Here is a 20,804-nt window from a genome sequence, read left to right on the forward strand (position 1 = left end):
AGTATATACTACCCAAAGGCAAGGCTATGATTCTTCAAAATCATGGTCTCCTTACGACTGGTGCGAAAGTTGATGGGGCGTGCTTCCTCATGACTCTCGTGGAGCGGGCCAGTCAATGCCAGTTACTTGCTGAGGCTGCAGCGGCCAACGCCATCCCCAAGGTCCTCATTCTGATGCGAGTGTAAAGTACATCTTTGAGAACTCGAGTGACCCAGAGACCTTACACTGGGAGGGCCAGCCTGACCTGGAGTACGAGGAACATATGTGCAAAGGTGAGCATAAGCTATGAAGACTGATGTACCTAAAAAAGCCACCGCAATTGGTTTGGTGCAAAGAGGTATGGTCCAGGGTGCAAAAAGCGGAGTGTATAAGAGCAACCACTACTCTTTAGTAAAGGCAACTTGAGAGCAGACTTCAGCTATACAGCGATTGATATCCTCCTTGAACTACTATTTTAAAGCCCCCGTCCAGATTAACGACATCAAACCTGAACTGTCTGAGAATACAGTAAGCCAAATAGCCGCGGTAACCAACTTGGCAGTATACCATAGTTGGTCTTGACCTATCCAGGGTGCCCGACTGTTGCCTTAGGTCGTTGAGCGGGAGATTGACTGCCTGGTGAAGATGACCATGAGCAAATTCCTCCGGGGAGCGGACATCCACAACTTGCAGTTTGTCGAGTTTCTCTCTAGTAAGCTGTTCAGCTTGAACAATCTTACAGTCTCCACGAAGAACATTAGATGCCACAAAGCCAGCCATATTGACTGCATCCTTTGCCGAGCCATATGGTGGTGCGTATCCCAGCTCAAGATGCTCGAGATCAAAGACCGTGCTGCCAAACTGCATAGCTGTCGCCAAAACGTCGATTCTTTTGTCAACACCACCCCTGCCTATAATCTGCACTCCCATTATGTGGCCTGTTTCTTTCCGGAAGGCAAGTTTGATAGTCATTGTTTGTGAACCTGGAAAATATCCTGCATGATCAGGGGGGTGCACCGTGATCGAAAGAGGATCATGACCAAGTCGACGGAGTACTTGAGTCGAAAGTCCGACAAAGCCGAGCGTGAGACCAAACACCCGACAGACGGATGTGCCAACATTACCACGATAATTCACCGCTTTGCCGCAGATATGGTCAGCCGCCATTCGACCTTGTCTGTTGGCTGGACCAGCCAGGGCGAGCATTGCTGGCTTCTCCATGATATTGTTTTGTGTCTCAACCATATCTCCGACTGCATATATGTCAGGGTCAGAGGTTTGCATGTGAGTGTTGACGCTGACTCCGGTCGCGCCCAATACTAAACCAGCCTGCCTTGCCAGACCTGTTCTGGCCCTGACCCCTGCAGCCAAAATCACCAAGTCAGCGGGTAGTACGCATCCACTAGATAAGATGACTTGGGATTTATCGATCTTCTGGGCTGATTCGTTCAGAAATAGCTGGATTCCGTTGTTACGGAGTTCTGAGTGAAGTATTTCAGCCATCTCGCCATCAATAGGCGGAAAGACATGCGACCCATACTCGACTATTGAAACATCGAGTCCAAGCTTTCGCAAGTTCTCAGCTACCTCGATACCGATGAATCCGGCTCCAATCACACATATGTGCTTTGCATCGCAATTTGACAGCATATCATGTACCTTTTGGAGGTCAGCAATTGTCTGCATTGTGGCAATGTTGTCCAATTCCGCCCCAGCACATGAAGGGCGAAGTGCCTCGGCACCCTGGGCAAGGATAAGCTTGTCGTATCCAAATTGACGAATGCAGTCATCTCCTCCAGTCCGTACACTGACTGAATGTTTTTCACGGTTGATACTGACGACTTCAGCGTGAAGATGAACATCGATATCAAATCGCTGCTTAAAGTCATCCGGTGTGCGGAGGATCAGCTCCTCGTCATGCTCAATAACCTTACCCAACGCGTAGGGGATGCCGCAGTTGGCGAAGCCGGTATAAGCTCCCTGTTCGAATACAGTAATGATGGCTGACTCATCGAGACGCCGAAGACGGGTGGCCGCGGACATACCACCCGCAACACCACCAATGATAATAATTCTCTGGGGCATTTTTAAAATATTTAATATAAGTAGTAGTTGAGAGTTTCTGGGAGGGACATGATTCTCATGATTAGCAGAATTGAAGCCTTTTTATCACTGTTCTTCTGAATTCTGGATTGATGGTTCGCAGTATAAACTAAACCCCGAATCCAGCGCTGATATCCTGGATACGGCGATTTGGTATGATACTTATCCTGGGTCAAAACGACTCGTATGATGGTTATCACGTTCACAGCCGGTAGAATTGAGAGTTTGATGATATAAATAGTCAGTCATAAATGGCCAGAACTTTCGTGAAACTTTCCTGGCTATTATGACAGCCTCGCTAGGTCTTACCCAATTCTGTCATTAGCTTGTGAGCTACCTACTGAAGAGTCTCCACAAAATGTCACATCATGAAGGTAACATCATGGCAGGCAAAGGTCATTTAAAGTTTGTACCCCGAAATCACCGATAGCCAAGAGCCCCATCTCCTTCCAAGACTTGATATACTTCTTTGCAACTTATGGGAATAATAACTCAAATATTCTTTTTAAATTCTCTTGCGCCTTGGCAGTGTCTAGACTAAACAATCTCATAACATGGCGATTGGAATTGCAATCTAACAAGTCCATGACAGGACCAGCTGAGTGTTCTTTTTCTGCAAGTGGCAAAGGATATACTGCCAGTCAGTCACAGAATGGTAAAATATCGGTGTCATAATGTCACAACCACTCGTAATCAGAAATCGCCAGCCCAAGACGAAGATTCGAAGTCTGAACTCAAAGAAACAGAGGTTGTAACTAACATGGGAAGATAGGGTGATGCCATATTGCGAGAAACCTTCATTTTCGCGCGTTTCAGCGGAGATGCTGCAAGATCTGTTGATTCACACCACTTACTTGACGCTGGGATTGCCTGCAAAAGAAGCCACAAGGTGGGAGCCAAGCCTTCAAGTGGCCCCGCGACAACAATAACAGCATCTTCTCTCTGTTGAATGATAGTTGCTGGGACTGAATAGACCAGGTAGATAGGCCTTGCAGGTCCTAACTGACTGTATACCGTGATACGTAGTTCTCGGCCCGTCTCTCTCGTTTCGTGATAAGCATTCAGCACTTGCAATGTTACCTCTTCTTGGCATTTCCAGTAGTAGAGGTTGATCTATAACTTCACATACAGGGATAGCTGTACAAAACGCCTCTTCATTCGTCCGCTCGGGAATGGCCTGTAATTATCTGTAACTGCATAGCTATGAAAACCATAGGGCTCACTTGCGCCTCTGGGATGGAGACTTGGACCGCCAGTCTTTCGAGGTCTGGGTCCCTGTGAACGAGGAACTTGAGTTAGCATTGGCCGTTTAATACTACGCTACGGATCTCAGTTACTTCCTGTAATAGAATCTAGACCAATTATAGTTTCATCCAACCATTCTCGTGGTCAAATCCTGTTACCAGTGTGTCCACACCTCTGCGTGCAACTTGTGTCCAGCAGCTATAAGTAGCCAGCCATTCCCTTCAGCATTTCTCATCCAACTCACTACAACACATCTCTATCTCTCTTTATAGAAATAACGCTCCAACTCAGTATGTATAACGTTTCCCCCACTCTGACCCAAGCTGATCTGACATCTCAAAGCCAGCAATGAAGTTCTCAGCTATCACCACCCTCGCAACCTTCTTGGCCATCGTCAACGCATCTCTTTGCACTTATGACGACCATCCAGTAAACGGCCTCCGCTATTACATCGGCGCCGATGGCGTGCCCGACGTTCTCGGTATATGCAACGGATTTTGGTACAATGTCAAACCTCAATGCGAGGGGGATTGGCAGTGTGGCCGAGCAGCCAACGGGGACCTGCATGCGGAGTTTCAGACATACAGAAAGTGCTTACCGCGGTTTATCAATGACGGTTGGTGGCATGCTACTAAGAGACAGTGGGGATCTATTGAATGTAAGTTTCGACAGTAAGGACAGGTGGCAGGGAGATGCTTAAATGGCGAACTCTATGCATAAACCAATGAGTCAGATTTATCTGTTATCACAAGGAACGCTATAATGCAAATTTATTGTCTACCCTCTAGAAGAGTATTTTGTCTTCTCCTCGGCTCTCACGCCAGTGATTAGTAGCTTGAAGGATATCTCGACATCCTTCTAGCATCCACCCCCATTTCTGTAAAAATAAAGGAGTTGCCTCCCATCCACGGAGGTCCCAAGGGTCTCCCCAGACTATCAGGCTCGGCTTCCCGTCCAAGCCAGGCTTAACGTCGAGCAGGTCGCCGCATAGCTCATCCATATCCAGGTGGCGGAGCGAGAGCAGGATATTATCCCTCATTTGGGGGATTGGGAAAAGGTCAATCCACGGATGATGGGGAACAGTCCTCTGCAAGGCTGTTGGCTGAAGATTCAGCGGGTAAGAATCACAGGACTGCACTGGTCCAATTATAGAGAAAGGAGAGACGACACCCTTTCTTTGCCAACGGTCTGAGAAACCCAATGCGATACCATTCTGTACAAGGGCGTTGAAGACGTTGACCTGGATGAGAGTTGACAAGTACCATGGCTGCGGGCAACCCAGCACATAATCTTCATAGGCCTTTTTGACGAACTCGCGGATTGCGCCTTGGGCGTCCGGGCGGAGCAGTAGACACCCCGATCTAGGCTTGAAGCCTGCGGGAGGTTTTATCAGATTCAGATACTGAAGAGCAGATGGTGGTTCCGGCGCATCCGGCGCATCCGGCGTATCTGTTGTGGCCATGAAAACGTAACGCGGTCTGCTGCCTTGCTTTAGATGTAATGATGCCGATCGTCTTGACGCTTTTCTTCTTTCTGCAATCCCAAAGTATAAGCAGGTACCCAGCTTCCAAAAGTCAACCAATGTTCACCATATGCCCTTTGGTTGAGGCGGTTCTGCAGCTTGCGTCTCTCAGCACTGCTTGTTATGCCAGTCCAATCCTCGCTTGCGGTACGTATCTCTCTACGCTGTGCCATTTCACTCAGCTTAATGAGAGGGACCGCATCCACGTTAATTGGATATTTCATGGCCGTATTGTTTTGTTGCGGACTAGATTCCGTCATATTCAAGAGCTGAGAATGTCGCCAAGTTAGGGAAGCTCCTTTTTCACCCCATTGAGATGTCTGTGATAAACTTCTGGCGAGAATTTGGGGACCCACGATGAGCTCGGATTAGAACTAACTCACTCCATTTCTAAGCAGGTTGCATTAGCGTCAGGCTCTTGGCCAATCAATAATAGTCACCCATTATAAACCCGGGGCTCTGGCCGCTTCGGGCTTTATTCAGAACTTAGTTATTTATCGTATATCTTTTTAATCTAAGCAAGCTACATTAGCATCAGGCCACCTGCAGCTTCAGAACTAACTTGTCCCCATACCTAAGCAAGTTGCATTAGCGTCAGGCTCGTGGCCAATGATAATCTACCCTGCCCTGCCGTCAGAGCTTCCAAGAGAGACATGGACTAGCTAACCGGGAAGAGTTCTTGGTCTCGGAATAACTGGGACGGCCGACATTCCCAGGATGAAGTCAAGTATTTAAATAGAAGCCTGTCCATTGCCCTTAGCCAGACAGAAATATCCTTAACTTCACTTCAAACATGTCCCTTCCGCAGAAATCGACACAGTGGGTGGTTAAGCGATTCGATGGCCCATTGGGGCTTGAGATGCAGGTGGCGCCTATCCCTCAACTTGGGCCCAACGACGTCATGATAAAGGGTAAGAGATCGCTCAAGTCATCGACTCTGTTCCGGTCATTTTCTTTCCCGCTCACGTCAATCCAGTCCACGCTATTTCCTTGAACTATCACGACGTTGGCACCACCAGGGTTTGTCCTTGCTTTTCCTTATCCCCATCCGCCTCGGCTTACACTAACATGCATTCAGGGCCATTTCGAACATGCCTTGAAAGATGTCGTTCCCGTCTCGGATGGATCTGGGGTTATTATAGCCATCGGGTCTAATATCCAGAACTTTCAGGTCGGTGACAGAGTCACGACAATCATGAACGGAGCACATCAATCTGGTCCGATGAAGCCGCACTACATCAACGCGCTATTGGGAAACGCTTATCATGGCGTCCTCCAAGAGTATGTCGTCATTCCAGCACAATACGCGATTGCTCTTCCACGCAACCTCAGCTTTATTGAGGGTAGCACGTTGCCAGTGGCAGGGCTGACTGCCTGGAACGCTCTGTTTGGTGCCCAAGGTCGCCCTCTACTCCCGGGACAGTGGGTTCTCACACAGGGAACTGGCGGCGTAAGCACCTTTGCTATCCTTGTAAGTCTCAGTTGCCTCTATTAACCAGAGCCAAGAACATCAAACTGACTCGGACTGTAGTTCGCCAAGGCAGCTGGCGCCAAAGTCATTGCGACCACGTCCTCAGCCGAAAAAGCCAAGAAGCTTCAAGAAATGGGGGCTGACCATGTCATTAACTATCGCGAAGTTGAGAACTGGGGTGCCCAAGCGCAGGCTCTTACGCCAGGAGAGGAGGGAGTTGACGTCGTGGTCGAAATCGGAGGCGGTGCGACTCTAAAACAGGTATAGAAGGGACTCGCATGCTTTTGATGTGCTACTGCTAACTTGCCGGAACTTGATAGTCCCTGGTTGCGGTGAAGATGGACGGACTTATCTCTGTCGTTGGAGTACGGGCTGGTGCTCACCCTGAAGAGCAGCCAGTTCTTATGGACATGTTTTTCAGGTTCTGCACTACACGTATCTCATACGTGGGCCCTCGCGTGCAATTTGAGGAGATGAATCGTGCAATTGAAGCCAACAATATTAAGCCAGTGATTGATGGGCGGGTTTTCAGCCTCGAAGAGGCCAGGGATGCTTTCGAATACTTGGAGAGCATGAAGCATTTCGGCAAGGTCTGCATCGAGGTGGTCAAAAGTGTCTAAAAACACCTACTTAGATGCTACAGCGCGCTTATTACCAATATTTTAAAGCATAAAAGTATCTCCAATATGTTCCGCTAGTACTACTTTATGTATTTACCAGGGCCCCTTTTTTACCATTGTTAAAACTAAGGTTCTTCAACAAGCAAGGATCTTGGCAACTGCAGCTTCGGCGGCAACCATGACAATAGTCTGGATATTACCAGTAGGAAGGTCGGGGTGGATGCCAGCATCAGAGACAAACTAGAGATGATTAGTGAGTAGATCGGTAGAAAGAGACAAGCTACACTTACAAGGTTGTCCATGCCATATACCTTGGCGTTGGCGTCAACAACTGAAGAGCCTCCCTTGCGACCATCATCAGTACCCATCTTGGTAGTACCGGCATAGTGGTTCCCGCTGGTGACAGCCTTGATGATAGCTGTGGTGTTGGTCTCCTTCTGAAGAACGAATCCAGATGAAGAATCAGTGATCTTCTCAACCATATCCTGAACAAAGGCCTTTGCGGCCTCGACATCTCCATCTGTTTGCAGGTAAGGAGACTTCTCAATGACAGTCTTGCCCTCTTCAGTCATACCCAGAACACCGGTGGAGGTCAGGCCGTGGGTCATGTAGACCTTGATGGAAGCGATACCATCACCTCCAGCAGCACACGATCCTTGGAAGTATCGAGTGACACCATCGGAACCCTTGTTGGAGCTGAAGAAGATCATGCGATGGCGGCCTTGAGTCAGGACTCCAGAGGACTTCTGCTCATAGAGATCAATGTTCTTGGTATCGGTGCCGTTCAAGACACTATCAGTGTCAAGCATACCCCAAGCACCACCAGTCTTGACGGTGAAGGTGAAGATGGGGTGATCCATGAGGTTCTCGCCAACAGGAAGGTTGATCCAGTTTCGCTCGGCAGGAAGAGTGACACCAGTCTTCTTAGCAGTCAGGATCTGCTTCTTGGGACCAATGCCCGAGTTAAACAGCAGGCGAGGAGTTGTGAGGGCGCCAGCAGAAAGAACAACACGACCGTTCTTGGAAAGCTTGACAATCTCCTTCTTACCTGCAGCAGTCTCTACCTCGACGCCAGTAGCTCGTGAGCCAGATCGGACAACGCGAATGACCTTGGAACCCATGCGAAGAGTGAAGTTATTTCGCTTCTGGGCAAGGGGGAGATAAGTTCTGACGGGCCCAGCTCGCAGGGCATTCTTGACATTCCAGGATGGCCAACTAAAAACCTCGTGCTTCTCGTTAGGCTGCTTGATCATGTCAACCGACTTCCAGCCCAACTTATCAAAAAAGCCAGACAGGGTGTTGTAGAGTCCCTGGTCGTATCGCTCGTTGTTCTTGGAGGGGACTAGAGTGCCTTGATTGCGAGCATATAGTCTGTCGGCAGCCGGTGCAACATCGTTCCATTTCCAACCCTTGGGCCACTTGTCGTCAAAGTCGCGAGCAGGAGGATGCACAAAGACCATGTAGTTGACAGTGACACCGCCACCAAGGACACAAGCGGCCAATGCAGCAGTATCATCACACATATACTCGTTCCATAGATCAAGTCCACCAACAGCAGAAGAGAGACCAGGAACGTCGATCGGGGTGAGCGAAGAGTCCCAAGAAAGAGTGTGATTGGATCCAGTTGCAACGGTTGGACCATGCCCACGCTCGAGAAGCAGCACCTTCTTGTTGGCCTCGGAGAGTCGCTCAGCTGTGATCAGGCCAGCAGGGCCACCGCCAACAACGATGTAATCGTAGGTAGAATCGGCGGGCTTGCATGAGGCCGGTGCCGTGAGAGCGGCCAAGGTAAGGGCAGACACGCCCGAAAGAGATGAGAAGCGCATGATGAGCCTGGGAAATGACGATCCACTTTATAGATTGATAATGACTGGCATGGGAATGTCAATAGATGGTGAGGGAATCTGGTTTCTTAAGAAGTTGGTTGTTGAAAACCCGATCTTGTCGCCCCATTGTATGCTTTCGAGAACCTTAGCTCATGAGGTTTCATCGATGGAGCAAACCAAGACATTTCCGTTAACCAGGGCCGAAGACTATACTGTCTACGCAATAACGCCGGGCAGATGGTGGGTGCCACGGTAGCTGATTCATGCTACGATGAGTTAAGATCCTCACAGTTCGCCGATTTGACTCCATACTCCACGCTAATTCTTGATAAGATAGAGTGTTTACATTAGTCAGGTGGTCCGGGTTTGCCGTGAAACACTCGTCATGTCCGCCTAGGAAACGTCAAGCACTGTGTTGGGGCCAAGTTTGACAGGTTGTATCCCGGTCGGCTTGCAAATTCTCACCGTTTGTCATGATTATTCAGAAGAAGTGGTAGTCCAAAGACGGTTAGAGCCGTTGAGAAGTAGGTTTCGAACCTTTCTAGAACAAGTATGCTCGCTGTCATTGCCGAGACTAATGTCGGCTATTGATTGGACACTTTTATCGTCGGACGGAGATGCTTAAATCCCGCCAATCATGACAAATTTATGCGTCTTCCTTAAATTTTAACTTCGGCATTCAAGCCGGTTTTCAAATTCGCGTTTTCATCGGGCTGACTTTGCACGATTCTCATCACACAATACGCGGAACCTCCAAAAGTTAGGTTAAATGTTTAGACGGGCAGTACAATACATAATACGCAACTGTGACGTATGTCTTGGATCACGTGAAGTTTAAATACTATATGTCGAACACCAATTGCTTCCTGGAGCAAGTCGCAGGTATCTCACATAGGTTATATAAGCCAGAGGCTGAGAGCAGGTCTAAACCACTGTTTTTCGGTCAGCAAGAAAGAAAGCATTATCGTATCTAAGTCGCGTTCGTTCACTCGATTCAGTACATCTAATATTAAGCAAAGAAAATGTACCTTTTTGCCCCATAGCTACCAAGGCCTTCTGGCTACAGGTGCACCAATCTGCCAGTTAGTCTCCTCCCAAGCAATATGGCCATTTTGCTCACGATGCAAGTGTCTCTGATACACTTCTGACAATTGAAAGAGTGTTCGAAAGCATACTGGATAGAGTATGTTTACAAAAATTAAAGTCAGATTTTGCTACCCTGAAGCTGAAGCCACCAATAGAGTACGAGCCCATGCCTCGGCATCTCCGGCTACAGCATAATCCTGTCCACTAAAAAATCGAGATTGCTCGTATCAAGCCAAGACTGCACAAGCGCTAAGTTTTTTAGCATGTCTCACAAACATCATGCACTGAACATTCGATCTCCTTTCAATTGATGTAAATATCGGTAAGATCACCACAACAGATAAAGAATTCAATGGTTCCTTTGGCATGCGACATCTGGCCTCATGTATCAGGGTTTAATTCACCAAGAGCCCGCGCTCGAATTGGAAAAGAAAACTGTCGATTGGGGACTTTTGCTGTGATAAGGTGATTGACAATGGTGTGAGTTACAGTGAGAGATAATTCGAGCTATCTGATGGGCTTAGATATATAGACGGATTGTGAAGTGCATAAATGCAGAGTATGCAAGGGATGTTCAGCAAATGCCGTCCTTTAGCTTTGCGCATCCTAATAATAGCCACAACAACCGAGATTAGTTCGTGTTTATGGAGTCACTGGCCACTTAATCTCGTTCTGTGCGCAATACGTCACATGGTGTATTTTGCCTATAAGACATCGCAGCAACCTACGATTTGTTGACGGCCTATCCCGCCCCTTTCACATTTGCTCGACCTCGTCATTGACCTCATACAACAATGGGTTCTGTCACTCGTTTCGCTTCGGCCGTTTTGGCGACTTCGACCCTTCTCGGCGCTGCCTCAGCTGCCGTTTTGGACATGCCCATGGTCATCAAGGATGGCTATGTATGTTGATCGGACTGTGTCGTACATGCGAAAACTAACTTTGATAGAAAATGGTTCAGGTCGGCGTCGGAAAGCCCGAGCAAGACTTCCTTCTTCTCTTCGACACTGGAAGTGCTTCGACTTGGATGATCGATAGCGAGTGCGCCACGGAGTGTCCCCACTACAACAAGGACCGAGTCGGGTATAACTTCACCGCATCTTCCACTGGCAAATACACGGGAGAGGACGCCTCCATCGACTATCTCGGAGGAAAAGTTGCTGGCCCGACCGTGGAAGAGCGCTTCGAGGCGGCTGGGTTGACTTGGCAGTCGAAGTTTATCGCAGCCAACGAGAGCAACTGGTCTTCGCTGGCCGCTGCCGGCTTCATGGGCCTGGCTTTTGGTAGCATCGCTGATGGCGGCGCTACACCCGTTTTCGAGACTCTTATGGCGGAGAAGAAGGTGGACGAGCCTCGATTCGGAATTTACTATTCGAAAGAAGATGGCGACGATACCAAGGGCAAGCCAGGAAAGGGCCTCCTCACACTAGGAGGGTCCAAGGAGAAGGAGTACGTCAAGGGCGACTTGATTGATATTCCGATCAACACAAACCTCAATGACTATGATGTCTGGAGATCCGTACTTCACAGCACTACCGCCTCAACAAAGGGAAAGAACAGCTCCCAGACCAGATCTAAGGTCGACCTCGATGTTAGGGTTGTCTTTGACACTGGAGCTTCTGGTATCACACTTCCCGAGTCCAAGATCGTCGAAGTTTACGAATCTATCGGCATGAACTGGACGGCAATTCTCAACGGCGACCATATTCCCCTGTGCAGCGAGTTTACCAAGGACTGGTCTGTTGCCTTCGAGGTTGGCTACTACGGCGACAGCAGGTTCCTCAACGTCACCGGCGATCAACTGGCTCTTCCTGGTTTTGCAAACAGAGACGATGCTTGCTGGCCACCGATGGATTCTGGGGCTGAGGGCTTCGCCTTGCTTGGTACTCGGTTCCTGAAGAACTTCTACACCGTCTGGGACTACGGCGTGTTCCCCGAGGAGGCTGGGTTCATCCGTCCCACCCTGTCTTTTGGCTACTTGAAGGAAGGCAAATAGATCAATAATGTCGTATTCTAGTTTCGCTGGGCAATATAATTATACGACTTTCTTCGTGTTAAATCGCTTTTGTTCCGCTCCGCTTTCTTTGACCAATGCTCTGTCCCTCATATGAGTTGTGGAGGTAGGTATGCAATGCTCCCCGTTGCTTAAAGATTATCTGAAGCTTTGTGCATGTCTCTCATTTAAGTCCAGCGCTCAACTCCATTACGAATCAGCCGCAGTTGCAGTAGTAAGAGTCTCCTATTCATGCATTAGCTCGGTGCCTCGTAATGGGGTTTATAATTGTAACATATACCTGGCTGAGAGCAAGCTTCTAGTGCAGCTGACTCTGCTCCGCCCATGATCAAGAGGTGCTCGATACAGTCATCACAGTTATTAATAGCCATGCAATCTCTCTGACATTCTTGCTGAGCGCGTGTTGTGCAACCAGTAGTGCATTGTCTAGGTGGATTACTTGTTGTGCAGTTGTATGTCGTCGAGATTGACGGAACCAATAACGACTTCCACAGTATTCCGCCTTTTGAAATAATGCCAGTCTTGTAGTGACTTTGTTGTCTGGATTGTTCCGATGTTGAGCTGCTCCAGAACCTCCATTACCACAGCATAGAGAACCTCGTAGTTTCCATCATCTACCTTGACGGAAATGCCCACAGCACCATGGACTCCTAGACCCTTTGTGTCGGCGCACTCGCGTATCCCTACAGCATAGCACCCATCAGCACCTAGCTTGCCCATCAACTTTCCTCCGTATGCTTCCATCAGCTCTGTACAGAATCTCCCCTCTCCTGCAACAAACTCGGGGTGTTGTGTCATGGCATGATAAACTCGTGCGAGGTTCTTAGTCCTTGCGGAAGAAGATATCTCTGGCGTATCGGCCGCGGCGGCGAATTTGGCATACATCTGAGCCAAGTAGAAGAGTGGAAAGGCTGGGGCTGGCAGGTTGCACCCATCAACACCCCATTGGACAAGGCTTGGATTAGGGCAGAGGTCTTCGACCACTTGTTTGGTACGGACTTGCATGGGATGTTCAGGTAGGTGGTAATCTTGGGGGTCGGTACCGATGGCGAGAGCACCAGCTATCATACCAGCGTGTTTGCCAGAACAATTATTATAGACACCTCCAGTGTAGTCGACACCTCTCTTGGCCCAGAGCTTGTTGATAGCCGGAGATATGGACGCGTGTCCACCACAGCGGTATTGTACTTCCTGAGCTCCAGCTTTGACCAACATGGCTTTGGCCCTTTCCACATGTTTATCTTCACAATTATGTGAAGCACAGATGAGGGCAAGGTCAACTTGATCAAAGACAGTGTCACAGACCCCTGTCTCGATGATGGCAACAGCTTGTGCAGGTTTTGCCGTTGAGCGAGCAAGGGTGAATCTTGTGGGATCGCCAACAGAAAAGATGATACAGCCCTCAGAATCGGTGACAGCGACGTGGACATAGTGGACGTTTTCGATTATGCCATTTCTATCCGTGGTGACCCGGTTGTGTCGGGCTGTTGTGCTTTGTGTCATAGTACTGGGAGCAGCGTATTATGCTTAGTCTAGATATAAGATAGGTCAACGATGAATTACGACGGAAAACTAATCATGATTTACTACCATACGAAATGATTTTATATCTCTCCAGAACGAAGATTTCGGAGGCTGAAGCCCTCAATCTCACTTTAGCACGTCCAGTTAGGGAATACCCAGCGACTCCGTACCCGCCGCATGTTCCTGTATACGTCGCGAGCTAACCGAATAAGTCTAAGTCAGCCTCCGTACCCATATTATAGTCACGATTGAGCCAACCAAAGTTGAGCTCTGCAGCTCCGTACCCACTGCCTTTGGCACACCAATCTCGGCCATGTGAGACTGGGCCAAAATGAATGCTGCCCTCATCAGATTGGGTCCCAAAGTCCGCTCTGGAAAAAATCATGGGACAATGAGTCAATATTGAACAGCTCCAGCTCTCCAGGCATGACCAAAAACGGATCTACAGCCAACCCAACAAGGGGATTGCCTGGCTCAGAGCCTAAACCATCATGCAGAGGCAAAACAAAATGGTTCTTGAGACTAATCTCGGACTTGGTCTCACCTCTCAAGCCAGGTGCACGAGCCTCATTCGCCCCGAACGAAGGCCTGGGCGAAAGGAGGTCCCAAAACCATGCAGATTGAAAGCTGATTGTTGTGCCTTGGCTTGAGCATTGCCGGTAGTTCTCCCTAGCAAGTGCCTGGAGCTTTCGTAGAGCATCAATCTCGGGTCTTTGTGTTAGCTCTTGACTTGAATATCTTGGCATGTAAGTTTACATAATATCTGCTACATACCTTCTGTGAAATGTGCGGCCAGGTCTGAGCTACTTGGCACAAGAATTCTTCACATTTGTTTAAGTTATTCTGCGCCTTTTGAGCGATCTCCTGGTCCTTGGAGAATTGAAACAACCAGGAGACCGTCGCAGTACCGGCCATTGCGTTCGCAATCATCGGATCAACTATGTCCATTAGGTTATCGAACATTTCGAGTAGTCGAAATGTCCAGTTGGAATGATAAATCGCCATATCAATCCTTTGTTGCATGAAGAAGCATGATGGAGGGATGCTACCTTGAGAGGCCAGGAGAGATAGATGGATAAAAGGGTGGTTGAGAATGGCGTGGGTGGCGTGCCACATCAGCTGGCCTACCATAAAGCGGTTCCAAAACTCGGGATATCGAGAAACTTCATCTCTGGTTCGCCTAGAGAGGTATGCATTGCAAAGAAAGAGCTTTTTAGGGCTCTTGGCTTCAAAGTCGATCAGCTCAAGATTTATTCTCATATGTATTGAGTCAGGCGACCAAGGCTTTTCAGTTTTGCCCTGTCGAAGAGTGTGCAAATAGGATGTGAGTTCTCCCCATATGTCGATGATGCGCAAACTGTGTGCGATAATGCCGACTCTATCGATCTCAGTGGTAGATGAGCCAGTCACATGTACGGTATCCTGGGCAGCTTCTTCTGTACCAGAAGAGTCAGGCAGAGGTGGTATCAGAGTCAAGTCGGGATAGTCTGGAACTTGAAAATCAGACGTAGTGGTTTTAATTGGTACAAAAAGGCATTCGAGAGCATGTACAAGCCAGTAGGATCGAGTCTGTGCATGGTCCCTGGGTGTAGATAGACATTCGTAGGAGAGAAGCCGTAGGGCCTCTATTCTTGAGGCAGTCCCCGTCGTCATCCAAGCACGGTTGAGCTTTTGGGCTGAATAATCGGTCAGTATAGTAACTTTTAGGAACAGACTTAGCGTACTCTTGAGATGCTTCAAAGCTATTAAGCATAGAGCCTGTACTAGTTCTATCGCTGGTACCCCCTCGGAGGACTCTTCCATGACAGTCTGCTCAGCTTCGCGTGAGTAGAACTCAGCTGCAGTTGATTCCTGGCCGTTAAAAAAATTGTGAGTAGAAAAGTTCAACATGAGAGACATGAAGCTCCAGAGAAGATATCGAGGTGCTGTGTTTAGTTTTACAGCAAGGTCTGGTTCGACAAATACTGGTAAGGGTTGGAGGTGGATCTTCTTCTTATAGATATCAATAAAATGACTAATGACTGGCAAGCTCGGATCGGGTCTTTCAAGACATCAAATCAGTATAAGATCTTTTCCAAGCTACTTAAGAATACTATAAAATGTAGTACCTTGCGGTAGAAAATATATCAAAAGTCTGTTGCATAGACAAAAGGTCTATAGCCTGAGAGGGTTGATCTGCGCATCTTTGATTTTCGGAGTCCACTGCATGATTAGCATAGCTTATTAGGTCATTGGAATTAATTGCTGCACGCGCCGATGTATTCCATATAGGTTTCCGGCTGTCATGGAAAATAAGTTTTAGTCGTAGTAAAAGTTCGCATTAGTTCGGCTTACGCTGCTCTTCGTCGCGGCCTTCCACCGTCAGACCCAGGCCGGCCTCTTGGTAGATAATGACATCGATCTCCAAGACGTTTACAATACGAGCAGACAGGTCTTTCAGCCGTACATTTTATCTTCTTACGTCTATCATAAGGTAAGCGTCTCGATACCATGTAGGGGGAATGTTATGGTACCGGCATGGCTCGCAGGCGTGGCGAGTGAGAGGCTCGAGGCCTGGGTTAGTAGGTGGCATGCTCTTTGCTATTGTTTTTTTAAGGATGATGAATTTAGGGAGCTAGGCTGGTAGTAGTGGAAATCATGAGTTGGAAGAAATGAATGCGGGAGCGGATTAACCTAGGCCCGCATTTCTTCATGACCCTCTACTACCGGAAGGAAATGCCAAGAAACAGTAATCGCATTATAAGTGCTGACTAGATACGAAGAAACGAGAAAGAACGGCCGAGAACTACCTATTACAGTATACGGCCGTTTAAAACTTGCAAGGTCTGTTTATAGATATATCGATCCTCATAGCTTATGCTCACCCTACTCCAGGTCAGGCCGAGACATCAATATCTGAACGGACGATCTCTGGAAGAGATGACCAATCGCAAGATCCACCACCTGTAATTCAAGCAGATGATTTCAATATCCAAGTCGGGTTGACTGGTCTTCAGTATGCGTTGGATACTTTGCCGGATGGGCTACTCATCCTAGATGATGACTGCGACTTTTCCTGGGTAATCGAGGCAGCGCCAACTTGGCAACCTAGGGACCTTGATATCGAGGTTGGCCATGTTGGCGAGCCTTTACAAGACGCCTTCAACTTGTTGGAAAGACCTGGAATGTCAGATTCACGGCGTCACCTGCCATCAATATCCAGTCCCCGCCTTTCACATATCAACAACGCTAATCGAATACTGGTTTCGACACATTTAACCAGTTCGCTCCACGTTTGATTCCGAGGTGAACAACAATCGCTTATTGGCTCGGAACTCATGGGGTAAATCTGAGGCCGTCTTCTACACGATGCAAGTCATGTCGGCTGTGTGTCTTGTAGACACTATGCCCCATCTGAGGCTAGCCATAACGTCGCTGAGAGAACAATCTACTCTCGCCATTAGCTACAGAATATCCCGAGTACGACATGTAGGCGTAGGTCAAGTTACAGCTGATTTCGTCTTTGCTGTATTCGCAATGTGAACCTCATCCCACTGGGTCACTTCTAGGAACTCGGACTATTCGTGGCTGGAATCAGCTAAAGAATTGCTTTCTATCTAGAATCTTAGCATTTAGGCGGCGAACGCTCTGATATATGCCTATTTCTGTAAAGCTTTGGTCTACTGGGAGATGCTTCTTGCATTGGTAGACCGTGGCTCAAACCCTTCAAATGTCGAGAAAAGACGACGGAAATACCAGGACAAACTTCGTCGGGCCATGTTACCAGAAGATGATACTTTTGGAACATCATCATCTGAGCATTCGTCAATCAGTTCAAGTCTCGAGCCACTAGGAACACTTCCAAACTCTTGGTGTGGCATATCGAACGAGGTCATTGAGATTTCCGGCCGGCTATTGGCCCTCTGCCGAAGCGCGTGCGATTACAACAAAGATCAGACAACCACTGGCCTCAAAATAGCAAACAAGGCCCTTTGCGACATAGCAGTTGCGCGCGAGCTCGAGAAAGAGCTTTTGAGTGTGGACTTTAAGACTATCGTGCTTCTAGAGGAGCCGCAAGACTTTGATGTCGATACACGGGATGATAACGCCCCCGTGTCTCATCTACTAGAAACAGCCGAGGCATATCGTAAAGCTGGGTTGTTGCAGCTGTACCTGACCTTTGATGATCTTGTCGTCAACGCAAGCGGTGGACAAAATGCATCAGCCAGCAGCTCCGATGATGCAAAGGATAAAGCATCTCGAGCAAAATCTCTTATTGACTTGACTCTGGAGCTTGTGACTACACTTGAAAGGATTCCAGCTGAATCAGTTTCAAGGTTCATTCACCCCATGTGATATGTTTCTGTGGCAATGGGTCTCAAGTTCCAAGAATATCCCGATTTTCACTGTCCAAGAACACCAGAGGGAGTCAATAATGATCCATCTGATATCTTCATTTCGCGGCTGGAATGGGATTTATTAGATCTTATATCGTTAGCATGTCTATGAAGAGGATCAGATACCGTGACCGCATTTATTCCGCAGTCCGTTCTGAGGGTTAGGGAAACAAGACGTTTCGTCTTGTCAAGGCTCGTCGCGATTAGACAAGCTTTGCCGTACAAAGCGAGCGATAGCTTTCTGCGGCTTCTTAAAACTATATGGTCAGAATATGATAGGACGCAAACGAACTCATCAGCAAAGCATTGGTATAAGACTTTAAGCCAGATAGTGTTAGATATGCCCTTGTCATTTCGGTCTGCTTTTTTAATACCATAAAATATCAGCAAAAAGCGTACCAATTAGGGTCATCCCACCTTTTGACAAGTTTGCGAGATGATTGGATCGCATGGAAACTTCTCCTATACTACCCCGCAATGTTAGCCCTGGATCACGGATGTCATGCGCACGCATACACACTGATCAACCATCGCCTCTCCCACCGGACTTTCCCCACCAGACACAAATTATAGACCAAAGCCTCCCACCGGAGAGACGTGCTGAACTAAGACAGGGACCTTTCGAATACGTAGACTAATGAAAACCTCTAGAGCATTTGCTAGAGGGGCATGGAAGTGTTCTTGACCTTGAAGCCTATGAGGCAATGCCGGGCGCCTTATCCGTCCCCACGGGGTAATTAGTGCGGGAACCAGCTAAACTGCCGAGTTCCGTGATACCCCTAACTTGTCAAGTATAAGTATAGTTTTGATCCCACGACACATGTATCGCTTCTAGTCCAAGCCTTTACATCACGACAACATCTTCATTACTTACTCAAATTTCAAAATCTTACGTCTTCTCCAAGGTTCTCACCTACCTGGAACTATGCGATCTCTGACTATCAGCGGCCTGGTGGCCTTGGCAGCGCTACCTCAGCTGGGCCTTTCGTCTGCCCTCGAGCGCCGCCAAACGTCATCCAACACGGCTACAGTCGACCTCTCCAAGGGTCGTGGGCCGCCTAAGCACTTGGCTTCTGGGTTTATCTACGGCATTCCTGACTCCGGGTTTGGCCAATCCCCAACTCAGATCCCTGATCACTTTTACACTGACATGGGCTTTAACTATGCCCGTGCCGGAGGCGCACAGATGAACGAGGGTGGCTGGGTTCAGGGCCTTCAAGCCTATGCCGCGCGATTCAACTCGACCAAGCAGAACTATCTGACCTCTCGCAAGTTCGGTGCCAGGTTCCAGCTCTTGCCCCACGATATCTGGGGAACTGATCATGCAACCTCAACTACGGCCTGGCCTGGCGATAATGGCGATTGGACAGATTACGACAAGTTCTTGAACCAGTTGCTTGGTGACCTGCAATCTAACAACATGTTGGACGGCTTGGATATCGACATCTGGAACGAGTAAGTGAAAGTGTTGTATTATGCTACTGGCCAGTGCTATTCTGACGCAGCACACACAGAGCCGATGGTAGCTTTTGGAGCCGCAGCCAAGATCAATATCTGCAGATGTGGAAGCGCACATACCAACGCATTCGATCCTGTAAGTCTTGATGGATTGAACGCGGAGGAATCCTACTAACTCCGGTACTCCCATCAGCCTCCGCATTTAACAACGTCCCCCTCGTCGGTCCCTCCAGTGCTGGACAGCCTTCGACCTCAAACAGTTGGTGGGTGGCATTTGTGAAATATGTCATGGCCAATAAGGTAGTTCCCGACCAGTGGACGTGGCATGACGAACCCGGCGATGTGGCCAATGACCATGGTAACTGGCAAGCACTTCGTCAGCAGTACAATGCACCCGACAACCAAGTCAACATCAACGAATACGCCGTCTTCTCACAGCAGGTTGCGACAGGTGCAGCCTGGTGGATCTCCCGTCTGGAGCGATACAACTACATCGGACTTCGTGGAAACTGGCTCAGCGGATGCGCCTTGCACGACTTCATGGCATCTCTGCTAGGCAAGTCCGATGACAACAGCTGCACTGCCGGAGGGTACGTCCCCAACGGCGAGTACCAAGTCTACAAGTATTACAACCTCAACATGACCGGCACTCGAGCCACCACGACTGGGAGCGGGGACGGGAAGCTGGACGTGTATACAACTATCGGAACAGACAAGGTTCGCGTTTTGACCGGCGTAAATATCGCTACTGGTACGTGGTACATTACCATAAACAACCTCAGCTCCGTGGGCCTCCCGACTTCAGGCAGTCTTGCTATCCATACCTATGGGTTTGTTGATAATGGCCACTATGGAGGAGTCTCAGCCCCCACTGATCGAGGAGTGTATTCGCATACCTACTCTGGGAACTCCGTGACGTTTCCTGTTTACCAGACGAATGTTGATAAAAACACTGCTTGGGCTTTTGAGTTTGCAGTTGGTCATTGATAGCAAGGTAGCAATTGGTCAGGCATTGTGGTATAAGGTTTAAGTTATGAGCCAGGTGTGTTATTTGCAGTTGAGACTTGTGGCTGAGAGCTTATATCAGCACAGAGAACTTAGGTCATTGATAGCAAGAGGCAATTTGTTCAGATAGTTGGCATTTGGTCCGCCATGCTAGATACTTTAAACATAGCCAAATCGAGGAAGTTTATTATAAGGAAGTTATTGACATCGATATCCACGACAAAAAGATTAATGATGATGTCTGGAGGCGTCTGATTGATTGTCTATACTACTCTGTCCTGAAGTGCTTGCGGCATGAAATGTTAAACACTCTTCAGGATTACTAACCAAATCTCTAGTGGTAAAATATGAGGTCACTCACTTTAAACCTACTGAGATATACCCTGAATGAGCTCATACATCTGGTCTGTGAGCATAATGGTAAAGGCATGGCTGTGTTGTAGTCCTGCAAAAAGTCCTCGGCCCTCGGCTGAACCAGAGAGAATTCGGAATCCATTCGTCTCGGTCGATATAACCTGAGCCAACGGCTTTCCAGCGTGGTAAATAAGATTTGAGGCAACTGCCCAGTCGAAGTA

At 48.3% G+C, this 20,804-nt stretch overlaps 10 protein-coding genes across 10 annotated transcripts; 5 read left to right on the plus strand and 5 right to left on the minus strand.

Moving 5' to 3' along the window:
- Nucleotides 1-414: 414 nt before the first annotated feature.
- FOIG_15662 (uncharacterized protein) lies at nt 415-2,064 on the minus strand (the record flags this gene model as incomplete). The annotated part of the gene is made up of 1 exon (XM_031217046.1): nt 415-2,064. The coding sequence occupies one exon, from the start codon at nt 2,062-2,064 to the stop codon at nt 415-417; it is 1,650 nt and encodes a 549-aa protein (XP_031053254.1).
- A 1,611-nt stretch (nt 2,065-3,675) lies between these two features.
- Nucleotides 3,676-4,002, plus strand: FOIG_15663 (uncharacterized protein; the record flags this gene model as incomplete). The annotated part of the gene is made up of 1 exon (XM_031217047.1): nt 3,676-4,002. The coding sequence occupies one exon, from the start codon at nt 3,676-3,678 to the stop codon at nt 4,000-4,002; it is 327 nt and encodes a 108-aa protein (XP_031053255.1).
- Nucleotides 4,003-4,066: 64 nt separating this feature from the next.
- FOIG_15664 (uncharacterized protein) lies at nt 4,067-5,075 on the minus strand (the record flags this gene model as incomplete). Its single annotated transcript, XM_031217048.1, has 2 exons — nt 4,067-4,860; nt 4,917-5,075. Coding segments are annotated over 2 exons (908 nt in total), but the record flags the coding sequence as incomplete, so codon positions are not given.
- A 567-nt stretch (nt 5,076-5,642) lies between these two features.
- FOIG_15665 (uncharacterized protein) lies at nt 5,643-6,940 on the plus strand (the record flags this gene model as incomplete). The annotated part of the gene is made up of 5 exons (XM_031217049.1): nt 5,643-5,760; nt 5,826-5,869; nt 5,928-6,320; nt 6,381-6,581; nt 6,641-6,940. 5 exons carry the CDS (start codon nt 5,643-5,645, stop codon nt 6,938-6,940), a joined length of 1,056 nt encoding a protein of 351 aa, XP_031053257.1.
- A 100-nt stretch (nt 6,941-7,040) lies between these two features.
- On the minus strand, nt 7,041-8,766 carry FOIG_15666 (uncharacterized protein; the record flags this gene model as incomplete). The annotated part of the gene is made up of 2 exons (XM_031217050.1): nt 7,041-7,180; nt 7,231-8,766. The coding sequence occupies 2 exons, from the start codon at nt 8,764-8,766 to the stop codon at nt 7,076-7,078; spliced, it is 1,641 nt and encodes a 546-aa protein (XP_031053258.1). The 3' UTR covers nt 7,041-7,075.
- Nucleotides 8,767-10,521: 1,755 nt separating this feature from the next.
- Nucleotides 10,522-11,969, plus strand: FOIG_15667 (uncharacterized protein). The gene is made up of 2 exons (XM_031217051.1): nt 10,522-10,754; nt 10,802-11,969. Exons 1-2 carry the CDS (start codon nt 10,647-10,649, stop codon nt 11,846-11,848), a joined length of 1,155 nt encoding a protein of 384 aa, XP_031053259.1. The 5' UTR covers nt 10,522-10,646; the 3' UTR covers nt 11,849-11,969.
- Nucleotides 11,970-12,301: 332 nt separating this feature from the next.
- FOIG_15668 (L-asparaginase) lies at nt 12,302-13,369 on the minus strand (the record flags this gene model as incomplete). The annotated part of the gene is made up of 1 exon (XM_031217052.1): nt 12,302-13,369. The coding sequence occupies one exon, from the start codon at nt 13,367-13,369 to the stop codon at nt 12,302-12,304; it is 1,068 nt and encodes a 355-aa protein (XP_031053260.1).
- Nucleotides 13,370-13,452: 83 nt separating this feature from the next.
- Nucleotides 13,453-15,841, minus strand: FOIG_15669 (uncharacterized protein). Its single transcript, XM_031217053.1, has 5 exons — nt 15,725-15,841; nt 15,499-15,669; nt 15,115-15,431; nt 14,165-15,066; nt 13,453-14,094 (listed from the first exon to the last, which is right to left on the minus strand). Exons 2-5 carry the CDS (start codon nt 15,531-15,533, stop codon nt 13,738-13,740), a joined length of 1,611 nt encoding a protein of 536 aa, XP_031053261.1. The 5' UTR covers nt 15,534-15,669; nt 15,725-15,841; the 3' UTR covers nt 13,453-13,737.
- A 1,218-nt stretch (nt 15,842-17,059) lies between these two features.
- On the plus strand, nt 17,060-17,725 carry FOIG_15670 (uncharacterized protein; the record flags this gene model as incomplete). The annotated part of the gene is made up of 1 exon (XM_031217054.1): nt 17,060-17,725. The coding sequence occupies one exon, from the start codon at nt 17,060-17,062 to the stop codon at nt 17,723-17,725; it is 666 nt and encodes a 221-aa protein (XP_031053262.1).
- Nucleotides 17,726-18,666: 941 nt separating this feature from the next.
- FOIG_15671 (uncharacterized protein) lies at nt 18,667-20,266 on the plus strand. Its single transcript, XM_031217055.1, has 3 exons — nt 18,667-19,221; nt 19,281-19,360; nt 19,418-20,266. The coding sequence occupies exons 1-3, from the start codon at nt 18,692-18,694 to the stop codon at nt 20,209-20,211; spliced, it is 1,404 nt and encodes a 467-aa protein (XP_031053263.1). The 5' UTR covers nt 18,667-18,691; the 3' UTR covers nt 20,212-20,266.
- The last annotated feature ends 538 nt before the right edge of the window (nt 20,267-20,804 follow it).

This window comes from Fusarium odoratissimum (genome assembly GCF_000260195.1).
Source record: "Fusarium odoratissimum NRRL 54006 unplaced genomic scaffold supercont1.56, whole genome shotgun sequence".
Classification (NCBI taxonomy): Eukaryota; Fungi; Ascomycota; class Sordariomycetes; order Hypocreales; family Nectriaceae; genus Fusarium; species Fusarium odoratissimum.